General features: G+C 48.5%; 2 protein-coding genes across 5 annotated transcripts in view; one reads left to right on the forward strand and one right to left on the reverse strand.

Annotated features, from left to right (window-relative positions):
* Camta (Calmodulin-binding transcription activator) overlaps nt 1–18555 on the reverse strand; it is a 474504-nt gene extending 455949 nt beyond the window's left edge. For 3 of the 4 annotated variants that reach the window (XM_084599156.1, XM_084599155.1, XM_084599160.1), the window contains exons 1-2: nt 18245–18555; nt 13685–13750 (exon numbers count right to left, since the gene is read on the reverse strand). In XM_084599156.1, coding sequence (XP_084455282.1) covers nt 13685–13750; nt 18245–18293 — 115 coding nt within the window. In that variant the 5' untranslated portion in view covers nt 18294–18555. The remainder of the gene's footprint in view (nt 1–13684; nt 13751–18244) is intronic. The other variant, XM_084599157.1, reaches the window with a different exon arrangement.
* A 192-nt stretch (nt 18556–18747) lies between these two features.
* The window catches only part of LOC146197325 (dnaJ homolog subfamily C member 11), a 53867-nt gene continuing 51165 nt past the window's right edge, over nt 18748–21449 (forward strand). The window contains exons 1-3 of the mRNA XM_084599161.1: nt 18748–18847; nt 19024–19153; nt 20159–20232. Of these exons, the coding sequence (XP_084455287.1) occupies nt 18761–18847; nt 19024–19153; nt 20159–20232 (291 nt within the window). The 5' untranslated portion in view covers nt 18748–18760. The remainder of the gene's footprint in view (nt 18848–19023; nt 19154–20158; nt 20233–21449) is intronic.

Here is a 21449-nt window from a genome sequence, read left to right on the forward strand (position 1 = left end):
CGGCAATCGAAACAGACTGCTCGATGCGAGAGATGACAGAGTAGAGGCCTGTGTACACAGCCGGATCGATCGATGGGATCCCGTAGTCAGCGAAAGAAAAGAGAGATAGAGAAACGAACGGCTGACACAAGCCCTAGAGCAATTACGGAAAAACTAGGCAGTCGGGTATGCATGGAAGGTACACGCGTATACTGACTTTGTACACGAGTATATGTCATCGCTGTAAAGCGTCGCATCAGTTTGCTTTCCGTCGCTGTAGGCTGCGTTTCACATGAAAAAAAGACTCAGGCATGTGAGACGCTGTAGCGAAGGGCTCCAGAAATTTCAGCCATCTGGAGTTCTTTAACGTGCACTGACATCGCATGGCACACGGGCGCCTTGTTTTTCAATCGAAAAGCAGCCGCCGTGGTCGGGATTCGAGCCAGCATCCTTGGGTACAGCGGCCCAGCGCCCTAACCAGTGCGCCACTGCGGAGGGGCTAGACTGCGTTTCGAGAGCGGAACAAATTCGAAAGTTCGCGCCAACAATGGTTCAGAGCACAGTGCCAGTGAATCAATAAACTGTTAATTTATAAATGTCACCTGTTTTATCGTTAGTGTAGATACGTAGCTGGTATCAGTCAGGAAAAAAGAAAGTTAATGTCATGTAATGAATGTAAGTTAATGTCATGTAATTACACCTGCCACAGCTAGCGGCTTAATGGCTTTGACATTCGGTTAGTGAAACCAAGGACGCGCGGGATCCAAATTCCAGGTGGTATCGTGCCCGGAATCAGTAGGCGGCGGAGCACCCCAGCTCGAGTCCGGCCATGGTGATACAAAGAAATACAAATGCCCCCCCCCCCCCCCCCCCCTCTTTTTAATAAGGCACAGATTTGCAGCTTTGGAGCGCTGATATTTTTACTCCTTACTCCTTTCAGAGATAAACGAGAGACAGCAAAAAGGGAAACACGAACCGATGACCACAAGAAAAAAAGAGGGAGAAGAAGGACCCATCTGGGGACGCGGATGAGCCGATTACAGAAAAAGGAAAAGCACATTAACTCTTTGCGAATGCCTAAAAAGCACGCTGCAAGCGAGTATATGACAGAAAAAAATGCGAAAACTAAGCGCGCTTTGCGTGGAGAAACAAGACTTTTCGTGCGCAAATGCTCCTGAGCTCATTCTGCCACACCTTGAGCACACAAAGACATGCTAAAGATCGACTTTCCTGCGCTTGATTGGATACCCAAATTAACGGAAAGCTGACTAACTCTGTGGTGTTGATTTTTTTTCCCCCTCGATAGACTGGATATTTTCTTCTTTCGCTAAAAACAGACAAATCTGGCGCGTCAGCGCATACAGTTAAGGCCGCAGAGTCCGGGCAGTTGAATAACGCAAAAGCGAGCAAACTGTTCATGAGCTGGTCCAGTGTGAATAAAGGCACGTTGTCACCAGCATAAAAGACAGAAAGGAAGGGAAAGAACCGGCTCAGAACGTGTTCGCAAAATACACACAAGCGCCCACAAACCATGCAGCGTGGGTGGAAACTGTGCCTCTACAGCATTAGCAAAATTAACCTTACAGCACGCAGTCACCCGTTAGCGCCCATAGTTACACACCCTGCACATATAACTACGTTCGCGTACTGCACGCAGCGTGGGCACACGGTGGCCGATATTCCCCATTCTGACAACGGGAAGGGGGGGGGGGGGGGGGGTTAGTCGCTTGTCACAGCCACGCAATTTCGGTGCAAGGCACACGCGCTCGCACAGAGCGCTACAAACCGCACTCAATCGATACATCATCGCCTCACATCACTCCCCGTTTTGTGCTGCGCGACCACGCCCACGTGTCCTTCGTCGGGAACATCGAGCCCCGTTCGTGACCTTTCTTCCTGACCCGCGAAACGACGCGCGCAGACGCGTCCCCTTTTTCTTCCTCCCTTTTCCCCTCGCGACAGCGGCAACCTTCCGTTTTGATATATGAAACCAAGCTCTCGCCTGACTTCTGCACACACACGCGTGCACGTATACCTGTTATGGAAAAACGGGAAACGCTGCCCGGCAGAAGCTATATTCCTGAACCATCGAGACACTGGCTGCTGGGAATGACGAGGAACGCGACGAAAATCAAATGAAAAATCCTGGACATAGACGGAGAGAGAGCACTGTGCATGCATACGGTGCAAAGCGTGCGAGGAGCTCGACACACCCTGGGTTTCCCTTATTCCGCGCAGTCATCGCATTAGCGGTGCACGGCCGTGCGGGCGTGCGCGGACGCGAATGCATGCATGCAAGCCGTGGCTCGCCAGCCGAGCTCATTACACGCAGGGTAATTAGGGCACCATATCACATCGTGTCCCCCAGATCGGGATGTGTGTGTGTATACCTCCTGCGCACCATACTAGCACCGCGCGCATTCAACGGGTCTAAATGTCACCCACGTTTAAAACCGGTCAAGCACGGTTACGCATACGCGTGGCTGTGCACACTGCACAACCACATTTGACTCATCGACTGCCGTAATCAGGTCTGAGTCTGCAGGACTGCGACTCCTGCCGCGGCCATTTTCCCGCTGCAAAAGAGAGCGTTAAAAATATCGTAGGACCATTTCGCTCAGCCTTTGAGGGTATGACGGATAATGTTAATGGCTCCCATTTGTCGGGTCCCCTTGCGAATCCTCTTTCGCGTACATGGACTGACCTACCCGTACATTAACGAACTTTGAATTTCTTCCTGTATTATCTCACATATGAGTATGAAAGACCACCCGGCATATAGACATAAGGGCCCGCTTTAACCAAACCAACATGCTTGCGTGACCTAAGGTCAACGTGTACTTAGGCGTCCACGGCGACCAGGTGTCTTCGAAGGTGGATTTCGATCTCCCCCTCCAATCTCAAAAGCGATGCCAGAGATGGCAGAGACTGCCAACGCAGACACGTCGTGCGGTCTCGTGACGTCACAACCATGCGACGAGTGAGTGGCGGTCATGTCCCCTATACCAACTAAACCAACCCGTTTATTAAACGCGATTAGTACGGAGCCCTCCACGGCAGCACGTGCTCTTTTTCATTTCACTCTTCTCTTGATCTCATTCACAACAGCACGACGCACTGAAAGTGAGAGGCGGCTGCTGCCGCATTTCCTTTCCTCGTAATTTCAACAGAGAAGTATTCTAGTTCACTATACGTTGAAGGCTCTCCAGAAAACCCGGCGTTATCGTACTGAGCGAAAATTCAAATCAAGATCGTACACTTCTGCCGGGTGGTAGTTGGCAGGAGATATGGCCTCACACTGATTGGTCGGCGCGGATTCTGTGAAAATCACCACATGACACGGATGATATGTGATACGGCAGTAGCTGCCAACTCAGGTAGCTCCTTTGAAATGAGACGAAAAGATTGGAAACGAACGCTTCAGCAGCCTATTGGTTCCCGAGTCTGACACCAAATGCAAGCGCGATCGTATGTATACAGCTTACTTAATGCAGAGCTTTTATATATATATTCCCGTCTGATGATCTTTCACATAATGCGGTAACTTATTCTACACTGCCAGCATGTGCGAGCGAAGGGAGGTACATGATTCAGAAATTAGCGGAGTTGCAAAGCACATATACGCGAACGAAGATTATCAACAATAGGATCGAGTCTAAGACCGGATCCATTTATTTCCTTACCTTCGACGAGGAGCCCTCTATGCTTCCTCAACTCAATGAGGCATTTAAGGGAGGAGTCTAATTTTCGAACCATTCTTAGCGGCTCCTTGGCTGATGAGGCACTCAGATCGACGAGGAGCCGCTTGTATGCGCCTGGTGCCGAGAATATGAGCTGAATGTTTGAGGTATAAGGTTGAAATTATATTAAAAAAACAGCAAGTACACATTTATAACGTTGTGTTTCTTATGAGCTGCGCTCCTGTGCACTCTCGTTTTTTATCCGACACGTTTTGTTTCAAAGATGTATTTCGCTTGGCAGAGAAACATCGTTGGCCTACCAACATGCAACTATTGACAACGGAGGTACAGTGTACTGTAATGGAGGGGCTCTGCAGGAGCAGCACCAAATGTTCGCCGGTGCGCTTTTCCACCAGCAGCGGGCGTCGCCCGAGCTGCCAGAGACGCCCTACTGCGCAAGCGCAAAGCGAGCTGTGCACGGAAACCTGCATTTCGGTGAAAGAGCGATGAAAGGGGGCATGAAGGTAGCGCAGTGCCTACCTTAGGGAAAGGGCGTTCTAAGGGAGGCCTCCCTATAAGTGCTCTTGAGTAAGGCGTGTTTAAAAATTGACTGAAGGAAGGCGAGCCGCTCTTAAAGCGCCCTCGCTCAAGTAAGGAGCGTTTCAAAATCCTTTGGAATACGGTGACCGCAGCATTAGGGAGATAATGGAATATCGGGACGCAAATGCGCATGCGCAAAATGCTACACTGAAAGGAATAAGGGTGCGGCTAAGGTGTGGTTATCATCCTATACTATCCGCTTCGACCCTATCTAAAGATATACCTATATTAATGCTGTCGCGTCATATTCCTTTAACGACGGCGCTAACAAGTGATGAATTGGAGAGTTCTGTATTCGTAGTCAAATGCATCTTTCAGGCGTCGTGCTCGATATTGCAGTGCTGAAGAGCTGTAAGGCTAACACGATGAGTATTTTTAACTGTAGGCGAGAGGATCTCAAGGGTACCAAGGCGATCCAGCAAAGAATTTCAGTTATTCGCGCAGCTATCTTGTGCGGCTGAGACGGAACGTTACCCAGTGCACTGTGTGTTATATATACTACACGCATATGCAGCTACGTGGAAACTAGTTTGATGGATACGGACGTAATACAGCTGATAGGTCAGGCTACGAGAAAAAAAAAAGTTAAGACTTCGTGCATACGTACCGCGCACCATCATTACTGAAAACGGCTGCGCCTGCCGACTGGCAACAAAATGGATGCATATAAGCCACGATCCATCTCGAAGAAGCGAAAGCATGCACGACATCCTGTTGATGTAAGCGTCGCATTCGAGATTTCGTCATATTACTTCACGTTAGTCATCGGCCGCGGTACTTGAAAAAGACCGGGAGTATCGAATCTGACAATCATCTCTCCAGCCAAAGCCAAAGCAATGCTAATCATGATGCATACACTGCCACGCCATCTACGCTTTCACTTCTGAGGTGCAACCGTACACAGTTCGAAGAGGCGCACACCACGGAGGTACAACGATAGACCGTTCCCAAAAGAGAAAACCGAGATAGTCCAGGCTGTCCCAGTGCACACAATGTATGCTCAGAAAGCACTCTCTGTGTGTGCGTACAATACGTCGTTCCCACTCCTATTTTGAACACACCTCAGAAGCGTAGCGGCACAGATGCATGATTCATGAGTGAGATCAGCTCTCCGGTGCTGCCCTAAAAGGCCAGCGTTCATTTCATTTCTGGATTCTCCTATACATGTATGCCATGGTGCAACGCCTCCCCCGAAAGAAAAAAAGCCGTGGGGTTTCGTTCCGAGGCGGTTTGCGCGGTTCGTTACACGTGCGGACAAGACGATCGCTCGTGCTACCGTATCCTTCCGCCGGTCGCCTCGTTTTTTAGCGCTGCAGTCGGCAATACTACTTCGTTGTTGCTGCATTGCATCCAGTCTCAGTCAGCTGACATATGGAGCGTATTAGTCTCATTCTGCTGGCTTTCCAGTGCACTGGTCTGCTTAATTGCGGAATTTCACTGCTAATATTGAAGTAATTAGTCATTGACATCCACGGCTGCGCTTGGGTGGATGTCAGTGAGTAATTACACCCTTAATACAAATCCACTCTACCATGGGGGATTGCCCTAAATATTTGATCAATTTCACAACTAACATTGTTTCTGGAATATTTCAGCCCTGAGCATACGTCGCCCCATTCTTTTCAGTCTGCCTAGCTATAGCGGTGGCTCTGCAATGCCTATTAACAGCAGATGTAGCAGTCATTAATATATATACATATAACCTATCTGGCCGAGTGCGGCCGAGGTTCTCTAGCGTAGTCTCGGGTAAATCCACCAGGTGGCGTGACAGAACTCGCAATAGACAAGGCTTATAGCCACGAGGTGGCTCTGTTAAAACATCTGATGTAAAAACAATAGTAGATTGGTCAGCATGCTAAGCTCAACTCATTTTTCTTCGCACACCCACACATCACAAAATCCCCCCTCACCCACTACCAGCACCACCTTTTCCTGCAACCTCCGCACAGCGGCTTTCACAAGCCGCGCGTGTCGCCAAACTCTCGTACAGGAACTGGAATCCTTGTCGCATTACAGTACGGCAAGAGCAGCACCTATAAGCACCCGGAAACCGCACGTGCGAACAGAACGCGTCGTGACAGTGTTCACCTCGTTTAGAACCGCGCAGGCATCAGCCGCAACACCTTGACGCTATTCCGGAAGCACTCCGTCCAGCGCGGCATCCCATCCGAAGTCGTTCATCATTGCCGCGCTCTCAACAATAACGGGAACGCCGCCACGGCGTCGAGCACCCACCAACCAGCGCACACAGAGCCGATTGTTATGGCGCCGCGGCCGCAAGCAGCAACGCCAGCAGCAGCATAGCCACGGCGATTACTCACCTGGCGAGGTGTTAGCCGCACGACGGCGACGCTGCAGCAGCAGCAGCAGCGGCTGCCCGTCGCCATTCATCATTGAGCAAATGGGCAAGGCGCAACAGGGCGCGCGCCCGCCGCTGCCGCCCTCGCCGCAGCAGCAGCAACACAAATCCCGATCTTGGAGCTCGGGACGAGCGTCAGGCAAAGTTACGAGCGCAATTTGCCCGGAGCGCGTGAGCCGTGTAAGTACACGGCGGCCACGCGCACAAGCCGCATGGCAACAGGCATCCCGCGCATAATACGGACGAATGTGCGCTTGCACGTACAGCGCAGAAGCGGCACCAGCGCCAGAGCCACCGCCGCAGACACGGCATCGGTATTATAATGCAGGCACGCGGCAGACCATCCTCTCGCTGCTCGGCGAAGGCTCTGCAGCCCCACCCCCTCCTTCTCCATCTTTTCCTCTTCCGCCAAAACATCCACGTGTGCCGGATGTTATACGAAGCCGACTACAGGAGGCTTTTTAGTGCGAACATGTCGACACTGACATATAGACTACACATTTCAGTCTAAATACGCCATCATGCGCACCAACCAGCTACGCTGGCTATGTATAGATTATAAGCGCCTTCCCACGCTCATGTCAGCTTCCCGGCATGCAGAGATGAAAACAGACAGAACGAGAGGGAGCGTGGGGTATGAGGCGGAGGCAGAGAAGAATGGGCGACCCAGCCATTACATGCAAACATGCAAACACGCGGCTGACAGTATAGTGTCGCCGCTTTCGCAGCATGCAGTAGTCATAAAAACGACGCATGGAGTCCCGTCACTCCGCATACTGTATGCCCCCGGAGAATCTCGAGGTTCGTATATGTACAAATCTACCCACTATGCCCGCTCCTTTCTTGTCCTTCGCTTTACTAGAGATCGCGACGAGGCAATCAGAGATGGGATCTGCCGGCGATTGCAGCTCACGCGCGCGCAGTTAAAACGCGTGTATACGTACATGGGAGAGCAGCCGAGCCGCCGGATGGGTCTCTGCTATATGTACAGAATATGCAGGCACTAGGTGCATTCATCACTGCGCAATACGGGCCACCACCGCTTTCTCCATCTACGAACTCCGAGTGGCGTAATGGAGTCCGTCTCACGAAGGCAAAGCCATCATGCCGTCGCTGGGGCGGACCAGACGGAGGAAGTATCACCAAACGAGGCAGCATGTGAATGGACACACAAAAAGAAAACGCTCGGTCATTACGTACAGCGAAGCCCGCCTCGTTCGGACATCGACCCTCAGTGATAACAAAGAGAAGACTCTTTCAGAGAGGGATAGAAAAAAAAAAATCAGAGCACTGCAGAATCTACATTGGAGTAATACGAAAGCACGGATGCTGCTGTTGGTTGCTTCTGGTAGATTAATTCACTTATTGTTTGCCCATCTTAGTCTTTGGTACTTTCAAACTGCGCGCCAATCCCTTCCTATGCCCTTTTTCGTCTCTACTTCCTGTTGCGTGACGTCACATCTTCTACCTCACATTAATTCACTTCTTGTTTACCCCTTTTAGTCTTTGGTACTTTCAAATTGCGCGCCAATCCCTTCATATGCCTTTTTTTTTCGGCTCTACTTCCGGTTGCGTGACATCATATCCTTGACGTCATATCCAATACCAGCAACTGTTTCTCTCTTTCCGCTTTCACTCCCACCTTCCTCCCTTCCCTTAGTGCGCGGTACAGGTGTCAACAGAACAAGCTTGGCAGATACTGCGCCTTTCCTGTGAACCAGTTATTCTAATTACCTAAATAACTTATTGGCCTAATTATTTTTTCTGTAGCAACATTACGTCAGCCTCTATCGATTGACGACCCCCATTAACCTTTAACACTTCTCAATTACCCGCAACTGCTGCGGACACGATTTTGCGGACGCGGTCTGCGGACAGAAATCTGTGAACACAGCGAAGCAACGCCTTCGCTTTAAAAAAATACGGCCGATTTGCTTAGTTAATCAAATGCGAAGTAGGTGCGTATAGCACTGCTTATCCCTGCTATACCTTTCCATCGCTTGCAGTCGCGCAGCTCGTTCTCCTGGAGTTTCTACCGCAAGTTTGTTCCTCCTCGCTTCGGCATCCGTTTCATGACGACGCTCAGTGTCTTGAGCAGTTTCCTGCGCACGTTTCCCCATTCTTTGTGCTTCTAGACTCTTCCACCATTTACTGCAATATCGGAATCAGTAGACTCACGATCCCGCTGCCTTCGTAACCGTTGTACATCAGCACGTCGAACCTTCGCCGCAGTGCCAAACGGCCCGGCTTTATCCATAGCCGTATATTACGGCTCTGGCTTTATCCATTGCGACGCGAAGCTAACGCGTGGCGCAGCCGCTTCCTTAGTTTACCTTCAACCATCTTCAGAAATGAACGAAAACAGGCGCAATGTACCTCTTTACAATGCACTGCTCAGCGGCCGAAAGGTCCGGGGTGGGATCATAGGCGAAAAAAAAGGGAATAGAGAAGGAAACGCGCTTGAAGGCGAGCGCTAGTTAAGGCACGGAGGTAAGCGTAAGCAGCTTCACGACTCGGCGAGCGGCTCGGAGCCGAGGTCCAGGGAGCACTGCGCGTGAACGTCAGCTGCCCGTGAAGGCTGCAGAATGGCTGATGCGAGGGGAGACACCGAAGTTAAGGAGTTAAGGACGCGAGAGCGACACACGACTGCTCATTCCGGAGTAGCACACGCTTGTGTAACGCTGCCCAGTGACAGCAGCCACGCCCCTCTCTCACTGGGTGCATCTATGCGGCCGCCCCGCCCCCGTCGCCACTTTCCCTTCCTCCTCTTCAACTTCACGGAGTGACGGATAGACAGAGAGAGAGAGAGAGAGAGAGAGAGAGAGGCTTCTGCTGCAGCTGTGAGGCCGCTCCGCCTCCTCAATGCTGAGCCGCGCGACGCGCGCGACGCCACCTTCTCTTCATGGACAGAGTGAGCGGCTTCGGACAGACATCGGCGAAAACCGTGATTGCAGCTAGTAGTGCTGCACACTAAAATATTCTCCTCTGTTTTATTATTCCCCTTTTTGTCAGCTTTAGGTCGAAAGCGCAGCTATAGAACAGGACGGATATACCGATTATAACCGACCATCGGCTCCACTCATTACGGTGCGTTACACAACCAAAGCCGACGCGTTAGATCCAAACATGCCACACGGACACATTATGCGAGAGCTATAGCTCGTGAAAAGCCTATTATGCGGCCATTTTTGGTCATCACCGCTTTCCCAAGCGTTTCACCCGACAAGAGCCGAGCACCAGGCCGGGGGAAAGCTTGTACCAATTGAAAGCCGGTGGCCACCCGGCGACACCGGGGTTTGAACGCGGTACCTCCCGGATGTGAGGCTGGTGCTCTACTACAAGGCCACCGCTTATTTTTTCTTTATTGTCTTTTCAGAAAAACAACTCAAACTATACAGACACTGCTAAAACAGGCCAGTACAGGCAGGCCTGGCGCGGTTCATTTTTTTTTTTAAATCTGACTAAACCTTCAAGCACAGCCATCTATTGTGGCTGGTCCGTTTGTGCGCGATACACCTCTGCAACATATGTTCCGGAAGGTGCTCGTCCCTCGGAGCGAGCTGGGTCCGCGGATACCGGCCACGGATCTAGGCAAGGTTTGTTCAACGTCACGACAGGTAGGTATGCCAGTGGAAGCGCAGCATCACTCTGGTCGGCGCTTCAGCCGGCAATAGTTTTAGGTAGGTATGCCAGTGGAAGCGCAGCATCACTCTGGTCGGCGCTTCAGCCGGCAATAGTTTTATGCATACGAGTAAAAAAAAAAAAGCCACCTTAGAACCATCACACGTTAAGTACGTTAACCATAAGCTGCACGGCAAGTGTGGCATAGGCAGGCACAGCAAAGGTAGCAACGGCGACGCGTTACCGTATCGGCCTACGCTTTTCTGGCTGCGTTAAAACTCTAATGCAAAGCGTTGTCATTGACATGAATGCGGCTATAGAATTCGCACTTCTCACGTTGGTTAATACGTGAATTATCCATAGATTATCCAGCAAAAGCTGCTGCGCTGAAACTGCAAGAACGCTTTCCGCAGAGCTACTTACATGGCATTTTCAATCTGCAGAATAATCATGGTATATATGCTAGAATCGACGCCAAACCAAATTTAACCACATTTGTTTTCAGTTGCTAATGCCAACCACTTAGCTTTTGACGAACTAAATACGAGTAACCACAATTATTAACCAAAAGCGTGTAAGATGGGCAGCGACTCAATTGCGAACAGTTTTCACTTAATTTGCTATCATTTATTTATATACACCTGGCTGAGGCAATAATTATATGCGATAAAAATATTGAATTACTGCGATCCTGTAGTTACTAGACCCTAAAAGGCAGAAATGCAAAATGTTAAGGCGGGTGCTCAACTCTCTAAGAATGCGACTGCGAAAGGATAGTTGGACCCCCTATTGATCTGCTGATGAAGTTGTACTTTCTAGTGATCAGCCGCTGAACTTTGTGATGGACGCTCTGCTGACCTGGATACTTTCACCTCAAGAGCGATATTTCGAGCTGAACTAGCTTCTTCCGCCACGGCCTAATCTCTTGGTCTTCCTCGGCTGTGTCTAGGGTCTGGTGTGTCGTCGTCCATAACGATGTGGAATGATGCTCTGAACCCACAAGGCGACGTATAAGTCCGTACCTCAGTTGCATGGTGTACGCCCCAAACTCGAAGCCAATGTGAAGGCTAAGATATTGTTACGTGGTGACAAGCAAAGAGACGGCACAGCATGGTGACAGGATGAACGATGATTTTATGTCTGGTCTAGCGCGAGGGCTCCTCTCGCGCCACTGCCGACCTTCTTCGTAACACTTCTCGGGGCCACCGAGCGATCATCCCGATCGTTTCGTTGAAGTCTATGGTGACGTGATGGTGTAGATGTTCGAGAAAAGATAGAAGAGAATGATGCGCTTGCCACCACGATGACGATGAACACGATGATGCTTGAGTGATCAGCCTCCCTTGGAGCTGTTCAACCATCCGCCACCAGAGTCCATGGAACCGAAGGCTCGAGGTCGCGTCGAGCGGCTGGGCTGGGGTTGCGTGTACATGTCCGGTTCCTTTGGGTCCTTCGGGTCTTTCGGGTCCTTCGTCTCGGGTCTGTCTGTTCTCTTAGTCTTCAGATCCGGGCTGAGGGCTGGGCGGTAGTAGTTGCTCGGGTCTGGGCAGGAAGGGCTGGGGCGAAGCTGCTCGGCGATGTCCCAGGGCCCTCGGTCGATGGTCACGGCTTACAGGTGGCGTCGATGCTCCAAGGCGAGGATGGGGATGACATACGCCGCACCTTCAACCAAAATGTTACGTGGTGACAAGCAAAGAGACGGCACAACATGGTGACAGGATGAACGATGATTTTGTCTGTCTTAGCGCGAGCCTCCTCTCGCGCCACTGCTGACCTTCTTCTTCGCAACAATATATAAACGAAGTTCTGCGAAACTGATAAGGTGCAAAACTACCTCGCTTCCTGGTGGACACCTCACACTTCGATTTTCCGTACCTCACGACGCGACCTTGAGCATAGCGATTTAAGTCCGTAATTCATCCAGGTGGCTATTCACAATATTGTCGTCTCTGCTTGAGTCCACGGGCAGACTTCTATTAACACACATTGTAATTGTTCTAACAAACCTACTTCCAATTTGAGGGGCCGAGTGACAGGAGCGACGGGAGGCTGCTCTGTGTAGCTCAAACATCCCGGAAGACCAGCTCCGGATTGTGCACTTGGCCATGGCGGTCGCCGAAGGGCTTTCGACCACCTAGAGCGGCCTGAGGGTCCACCGTCTTCCTCGTTCCGTAACCACGACACCCTCAATCTCCCTTACATGACTCAGCTCTTGGAGTCAATGGAGTTATTTCCTTCTCCTCCTCGCCTCAAAAAAGTTAGTCCGGTAGATTTATTAGCGGAAAGTGTGGTGTCGGCGCCGCTTTGCGAAAGTAATGACTGGTTGACAGGGGCGTGATGTAAGAGCCAAGCGATTTTGATGAAATGAGAAACTGACTGTTCAAAATAGTGCTGGAATTGAAACTGTCCGTTAATCCGCGAGCAAGGCGCGTCACTATAAGGTAAACTTAAATGCCCCCTCATTTTCGAGAAATATCCTTACCGCGCAGAATTAAAATTGCGCCCTAGGCTGACATCTCAACGCCTAAAAGTGGTAAAAGAGCGGGAACTTGCTCTGGTGCACACAACAAATCACTTGAATAGGTTTTGAGAAGTGTCGTTATCTCCCTGACGTCGAGTCATATATGTTACTTGTGAAAACGTCGGAGCTGGAAGTGGCTGATACTTCTGGTTCCGGCGCTTTTACCAATCAGATTACTCGACGGTCAGGGAGATAACGTAACTTCTGAAAACGATGCAACTCAGAATATGGACCTTGATGCGTATACGCACGTCCTATTGGCTCGTTCTACCAGGGCAGCGTGTTATGTTTGCAGTGAGCGAATTTACACTTGCCCTTTCGCATCTCTGGCAACCGACACTCTGGCTTCGCTACGGGATATTAGAGAAAACGGCGCGTGCGAAACAGTGCAAGGGTCTATCATTAATTTGCAAGCATAGACGCATGACTACCTATGGCAGCAGGACATTTTTCACGGCGGCAGCTGGGCACATCGGCCGAAACACTGCGTCTACAGAACTGCCAAAGCAGGGGGAGGAGGAGAAAGGGTAGGGGGAGAGAAGGTCGAACACCATCGCACAGCGAAGCACCCTGAAAATTATGGGGAAGAGAGCGCAATGGCACAAGCCGCCAATGCCTCGCGCCCCGTGCAGCCTTCACCATTACTGGACAGGACGTGCGGGCAGTAAATGTATAAGACGACGCCCACAACAAAAACTGCTGCTCGATAACATCCGCGAGCCTCAGCCCGCACATTTCACAGACAAAAATTTAACTCATGATATATTTGTGATATGTAGCAGTATATCGAAAGTCGACACTGGCGTTTAAAAGAAATTATATCGATGAGGTTAGTCTGGTTCGAGCGTATTACGCGGCAAGCGTAAACGTCCTTATTATTATTATTACTTTGTTTTCGTTTTTTAGAGGACAGGATACACATACCTACATATTCGGCCTTTGACGAACCCGTTAAGAATTCTCGCACGTACCGCATAGCGGAAACAGTACCTGCGCCGAGAAAAAGAATAATAAAGACACGCGTGGAATCAGCGGATGTTAATTCCACGCTTCTTGGCCGGCACTGGCAAGGCGCCGATTCTCACTGCGCAGCGCAGCACCACAGTCGCGGACGCTGCTGAGAGCATCAGGAATACTCAGCCAAGTTGCGGCAGCGTGACAACCAACGCATCACACTTTTGTTGTGTTTATTTTTGTTTTTGTTTTTTTGCTAGCTTTCCAGGGTGCTATAAAGTGCTACCCAGAGTCATTCCTGGCTAAAATCTAGCGGTGGTTTCTCCACTTGAGGCAGTATATAATACAAGCAGCCCAGAATTCTTCAGAACATGTATAGGAAAAAAATCTTGAAGCGCGTCACCGACAGAGTGGTGACAACGCGTCCACTGCAGAACTCGGTCGCCACTCAGTCAAGCTGCATGAGCAGCTTTTAGCCCAGGAGACCATCCAGGGTTTCTGAAAAAATAAACTCAATTCAATTGAACTGAAATATAACTGGCTTCGGAAATGTAGAGTCTCGTGTCGGGCAGTTTTCAGAGCTCTTAATGTGACCGTATCAACGCTAAGGGCGAATAATGTTTTCTGCAGTGTGGACAACACATGGTGAATTACAGTAGTCGAAGGCGATCATATCGACATTAGCCACGGCAATGACGTGAAAAACTGCTTATACCAAACCCCTCCGCTCATATTCTACGATCAGTTATGCACACAAGGAGGGTAGCCAACAAAAGCATATATCTCCTCAGTTCCATTCCAACTGTATCGATGAGCAAGCTCCAAACTACCCACCAAAAAGTGATGCGTAGAAAAGTTTCGACGGCACTTACTACTTTTACAAAGTCCTTTTCATGCTTTTGACACTTTTCGTAAAATATGTTTTCAGCACTAGGTTTGATCACACTTTGATCTCTATTCACGGATTTCTCGAGCTGCTTGTCAGCGCACTTTTCTACCTAGTTACTAGTTAAATAAAGGCCAGTTTAACTGACCAAAACGCGATTAGAACCAAATGAAGTCGGACTGGCTCCGGATAATTCACAATATGGTCTTAACTGCGTTTCGGCCCACTTAAACTGGGCTCACATTGCCTAAAATCTCCTGCGTGGCGTCCTGCTGCTGCCTTAATTACACAAGCATTGTTTTTGTAGCGATGCCCGACCATTTGAACTGAGCGCTTCAGCCTGGGGATTTCGGCCGAGGGCCAAATTCCAGTGCGACCTGTGCCAAGCAGTGCCATGTAGCTGCAGCGAAACGATGTTGTGCTGGACGCACTTTTGATAGCGCTGCCTTGAAGGGGATGGCGGAAAAGTATTGTCGATTTTCACGAAATCGTCTGAGAATGCCGGCCTTACGTACGTGGATACCTGTATGATGACGAGATTGGAGAAACATTGTCACTACACGAGTTTTCTGGCGCCGGCAACACAGAGGCCACAGGATCAAGACGTTTACACGATGTGTAGAGGCCGGACCACTTCCAAAGGCCGTTGCAGTGCAGTTCTGTTCAACACGTAGATCGTCACCGAGCGTCCGTTTCCAAAAGAGGTGACGTTGCGCTACTTGTAAACCATCGCCGAGCGCACACAACGGAAGAGCATAGAGTTTTATGCATGAATGCAACTGCAATGGCAGGCCTTATTGTATAAACAGTGCGTGTATATTGATTATAGTACCCCACGGAGAGGCGGGTGATCAATGATTTATCGAACTCAATTTCGTCATAATTCTTCTCACACTTCGTTATCGATCGAACCATGCCTTCAATGAGACTGGAAACGTGCATTTATACGGGCGGATGGGCGAGAACATTGTAACACGCTGGCCTTACATTAACCACGTGCTTTACACCCACCCGCTTTCACTCCCACCTTCCTTCTTCCCTTACGGCGCAGGGCGGTTCAGGTATCCACAGAACAAGTGTACAGATACAGCGCCTTCCATTTCCTGTGAACCAATTATTATTATTATTATTATTATTATTATTATTATTATTATTATTATTATTATTATTATTATTATTATTATTATTATTATTATTATTATTATTATTTACATCCACTGCTTTCGAACACAGAGAACACAACGCGCGGTTGTGACAAGAAAAGTGTGCGGTGAAGACGATTATCATACTGTTCTCGCTTTCCCCCCGCACACGTAATGAAGAATCTATATTCGTATATATATCTTAAGTATCACGGACAAGTGCAGACATCAGTAAACGGAGCACGCTTTTTTCCCTTAAAATTGAAATCACGCCTCCAGCACTGGAGATAAGAAAACAACATTTGTCCAAGTGAAAGGGCACTACCTGTCTGCTACCTGTTCGCACACACCACTACTGCCAGTTTCAATTATGCAATGCGTGAAAAATTTTAGAAGGAAATAGCGTGGTCTGTTTAATTTTGTCCGCACCGGTGCATGGTCATAAAATCTACGAGCGCGTGTAGCTTGAGACAATGAGAAAATTGCGCTTGCTTCTTTTCTACGCAATCATATGATGGTAGTTGAGTCTCACTTACCTGTATGCTAAGTTCAAGAAACTGCGCTTCTGCTTTTGTGATTAATCCCTTTTGCAAGTCTCAAGTATCAATATTATAGATCTTAAATTGTCTCCAAAGCGCGCGTCAACCGCGCACCGCGCGATGCACATTTGCGCCAGCAATTTTCACACGCCAGACAGCGATTCCTTTATTGTTTTCCGTTTAGCACTTTTAAACCGTAGAGAAACCAAAGGCTAACTCACACCAAACCGCCACATTGGACGAACAACCTCGAGTTTATTGCGAAAATTTAAAGCAGGCGTGATTCTAGCTATAGTTGCGCCACCGATGCGAGAAACAGTAGCGCCCCAAAAAAACTGAGCTAGATGGCCTCTCTAGGCCATGAAAATCAATTGACAGCTTTCAAACTGACCGCCATGTGTTGGCGGACCAGAAGTGCGGCGAAATCCTATCATGGTTTATTGTGAAAGCCTGGCGGATGTTGTGCGTCGCCCACCCTACATGTAAGAACACGTACCATATTCACAAATGATATCCTTCCATTCGATGCATTTCCGTCCAAATTTTTCAACTAGAGCGGACGGTGAGATGACGTAAAGTGCAAAATATGTGCGCATACAATCGTTAAACATTATGCTGAGAAATCATCATTTTTGTGGTAAAAAAAGCGTTTAAATTTACCACAAGATATGACCCCACTATCGCCGTAGTGCAACTACCCCAGGCACTTTATCCTCTAGCTTACGGGGTAACATGAAGTGCAGCAAAATATTGTAATTCTCTACCTGAAAAAGGAATCGTCAGAGCGCTAGCTAATTAGCGCAGATCAACAGATAGCAATCAGCGTCAAAACAAAGCCGGATATCGCTCATCTGGCAGCACGTAACTGAAACCGAAACCAGTTTCGCACTATACTATAACCATACACGTACATCAGCACTACAACGCTAAACAATGGCCGTCGTTCAAGGAACAAGACACAAACGCCGTTTCACAAAATAAGGCAAGAACTTCAAGAAACAAATCAACAAATACAGCAAACAACACAAGAAATCATTACGAATCAAGACCAAAACCAAAACCACATTAGTAACAGAAACCGAAACCACTGTGCTTCTACCTAGTTCAGGCTGGGTAATGTTTATTCGCCTGAGTTCTAACAGGAGTGGGTCACTGGGATGAGTTTAACAGCCTGTAAGATCAATTTACTCATTTATCAGTAGAAGGCAAGACGTCACACAGGATGTATTCAAGCAATCAGCGCAGCTGGAACCACGCAGCGATTCGCAGAACTCGACGGCGCCGTTATGTGGGTCGCGTGCCAAGCGAGAATCACGTTCTGGCACGATGTGGAATTCGGTTGTCCGTGCACACCATAAATCTTTCCGCGGCGTTTCGCGAATTCCTGATGGCTAGCGATCGAGCGGAGCCGACAAACCGGGTCGGTCGCTTTCGGCAAGCACGAGTGAATATCGATTCCCGCACACCCAGGCGCGCGACAGATGCAGCTCCCAGCACCTTACACACCGCTGCGTGTACCGCGAGAAATTAGACGCGCAAAAAGCGACTGTTGCGCCGAAACCATAAAAGGAATAACACTTTTGATCGCGCTTAGATGCGCAAACATTTCCTCCTCCCGACAGTTTTTCTTCTACGCGTGATTCTGGGTGCGCTTCACAGTGAAAGCAGGAGAAACGCCATCAGCTAGGGCCGATCATCTGCAACGAAAAACGACACGGTAAAGCACAATACATCAAGTTGCATCTTAATTCATTTGTCGGTGGTTCTGAAAGAACAGGATTTATCTAACGAGTAGTCAGTAAGCGGGATGCAATCACGATCGAAACCACGACGGAATCGGAACGCCCATTTCTGGACACGGGTCGCTGGCGAGAGCGCACGCATGTCGGACGCAGACGCTTCGCTCGCCGCGCAGATAGTATGCAGAAGCTCTTCGACATGCCGTAGAATGCATAGAACTTACCAGCGTTCGACTGAGAGGTTGCATTTTTTGTGTGAATTATTTGAGCCATCCCAGCAGTTCTCCATCTTTCAGCCTTCAACAGTCTGGAAGATTCATCCTTGGCAGTTTATTTCGTTCGCCGGGCCGGCTTGCAGCACGCACAATGCACAAGATGGCTAAAAACTACATATTTTGCCGAAGATGAAGCTCCAGCGACGAGCTGCCACGAAATGTTCACGCTTTTCAGAAACACGAACTCTTTGAATCGAATGTAAACAGACCCTTCGCCGGCTGGCCGCACGCAACTTTCCGGAGCGCACGCAAGTCATGGGTTCGAGAGTAAGCGTGTGCGCTACTCTAGTCGGCAGGCTACTTGATAGAATTTTTTCAAACTAGAACATTGTAAATATAACAACATTTTTTCAACCTAGCTGATCGATAAGTAAACCTTGTTTTTTATTTTTTAGTGAAATTTATGTTTTGTATTACCTTGAGAGAAGTTTCTTGTTTATCTGTATGGTGCCGCTAGCTGCAGTTATGGCGGCGCACATGGACGGAGAGGCAGACGATGATATCCTGCAAGTAGAGGACGATTATTATACCTTCCTGAACATTGCAAGAGACGTAAGTTAAACGCAAAGTTTGGTTATTATGACTTAACAGAATGCGTTAATCTTTGCATGGTGATAAGGTGCTAGCTGCAGGGATGATGAAATGTCATGGTGTCAGCTAGTGCCGGTCTGCTCATGTGTGTGCATATGAGCGCATGCCAATGATATTGTATTTCGCTTTTCGCACAGGCCACTCCCGAAGAAATAACTAACGCTTATAGAAGACTTAGTAAGATATACCATCCCGACAAACATGCGGACCCCGGCAGCAAGCGAGACGCAGAAATACTCTTCAACAAGACTAGAAAAGCGTACGACGGTAAGTCGGCTTTGCTGTGGTTTTAGCTTTCACTGAATTCTCCGTACTTGCACGTATAACAAACGTAGTGTGGGGATTTAACTGTCACAGTTAAGCTAATCGTAACGGGTTTCATTGACTGAAGGTGATTTCAGGAACTTCGTTGGCAAGTTAGAGAAGTTTCGTCGTGTTTGGTAGTTGAAATGGGCGCGCTCTCAAAAAGGGCGAAATGATTAAAAGCGTTTTATCTATCAGGTGGCTTATATTAGTCTATCGATCCCATAATGCAAGCTCAGGGCCAATCTCTGTCCTTTTACTGTCATGTAATTATTTTGCTTAGTTTCTATCTGGAGTGTCAAACCTGTGGTAGTTTGTAGAGCCAGCATTGAAGGACTCTGGTACAGCTTTCCTGATTTCCTCGGGCTAAATTGCGGCGTTTGTAAGTCGAGTGGCATCGTCTTCCGTTGATTGTTTTGGTGCTGTGAATGTATCTGCACTACCACCGTGCCAGTGGCGCGGCGTTTTCTGCTCTTCTTGCCAGGAGCCCTTCGCGCTAACCGTCGACTGCCTGGTGAATAAGCGTGCACGGCGGTTAGTTTTGTGCGGAGAAACGTGCAGCAGTAGTGTAGCGAAGTATGCAGAGAAGAGGTTCGGTATTCGTGACTGAGGCCAGTATTAGAGTAATATATATTCCAACCAAATCAGTGTGTTTCTGACATCTCTGCTTGCAGCATTTATAAAAATTGCCACGTTGGCGGGAGCAGGCAAACGTGGCAGTAGCTTAAATAATGGGGTGCTAAAAGCAAGTAGTAAACATTCTCAGCTACATACCAGGTACCTCAGTGTACTAGTTAAATGTGCTTGCTGGTCAGGTTTGTGTATCATCTCTCATTGTCCATCGTGGATCTAAATGTTCAGTTCGTCTCTGCTACTAACTAGAAACAATGTTTGTTTGCATTATAGAAGATTTTGCTATAAATTATACTGTGTTGTTTGTTTGTTTATTTGCTTCTTGCAACCTTTCAGTGTTGGCAGATCCCCACAAGAGAGCCATATATGACACACTGGGTGTCAAGGGACTTGAAACTGAAGGTTGGCAGGTAAAGAGCATGCTGCAAGAAACCTGTTGTGCTACGTAGTTCTGAAGCTGTAGAGGAAGTTGCTTCCAGTGAGCTGCCTAAAGCCGCTCAATAAACTAAAAGTAGCGCCATCTCCTTTCTCCTCTTCCGGCGCCGGCGCTCCTCCTCTCGCGTTTCGACTGCGGCTCCACCTGCACGGTGCAGGGCTAGCACACGCTCTCCGAAGCAGGTGCTGGTAAAGGTGCCAGCGCCGAATCTCACCAGAGTATTTCAGCTTGCATTTTGTCGCAATTAATATCTTAGAATCTGTCCAGAATCGTTTAGCTCGTTTTATTTTGAATAACTACTCCCGTTCATCTATTGTCACACTCATGAAGCGATCTCTAGATCTCCCAGATGTTTCGGTGCGGCGTCATTTCTCTCGACTTTCCACATTCCACAAAATATATTACACAAATGAATCCTTGAAACAAATTCTTTTCACCGCTCCGAGTTACATATCATCCAGCATTGACCATCGTTTTAAAGTAAATGTTCCAAACTGCAGGACTAACCAGTATTTCTACACTTTCCGACCAGCTCAGACTGGAACCACCTGCCCGCCTGCATCGTCTCCATTTCCGAACCTGAAGCATTCAAATCTGCGCTTCTTCATCACCTATGTCAAAAAATTCGCCTTAGTTCTAATGTTTGTATAAGTAGTTAAACCACTCCTATCTGTAACGCCTCGACGGCCCTGATAGTAACCAAATAAATTAATAAATAAATGAATGTGTTCACATCAAAATACTACTCGCTGCTGAAACATCAATACAGAATGTTGACAGGGATTTTCCACTGAAATAGTTTCAGCTGTCGATGTCTTACACCACACATACGTGATTTTGGCGTCGGTTCAACTCGCCTTCACCTCCGTGCGTCTGCTGTTCGTCACCCGTTAGCCAAACTGAACGGCATGCTTTAAAAAAAAAATTGTAACTAGGTGCAAGACGAGAACAATTTAGCAACAGGCTGTGTATGGTTTATTTGCAGCTTTGACTGGCTTGCGAGCATGTCGGTAAACTTGAGAAGCGGGGCAGCAGTTGTCTTCCATGCGTTTTCAACTTCAGCTGCAGGTCTATCAGCGCTTGTATGCATGGTGTGCGAAATCGAGAATTACCACACCAAATGAAATCATAGCAGGAAATATGTGGCTTTATCCAGTCGCCTAAGAGCCGTCATTGTTTCGTTAAATATGG

The sequence above is a fragment of the Amblyomma maculatum genome, chromosome 3 (genome assembly GCF_055883805.1).
Source record: "Amblyomma maculatum isolate TAMU_Amacu chromosome 3, ASM5588380v1, whole genome shotgun sequence".
Classification (NCBI taxonomy): Eukaryota; Metazoa; Arthropoda; class Arachnida; order Ixodida; family Ixodidae; genus Amblyomma; species Amblyomma maculatum.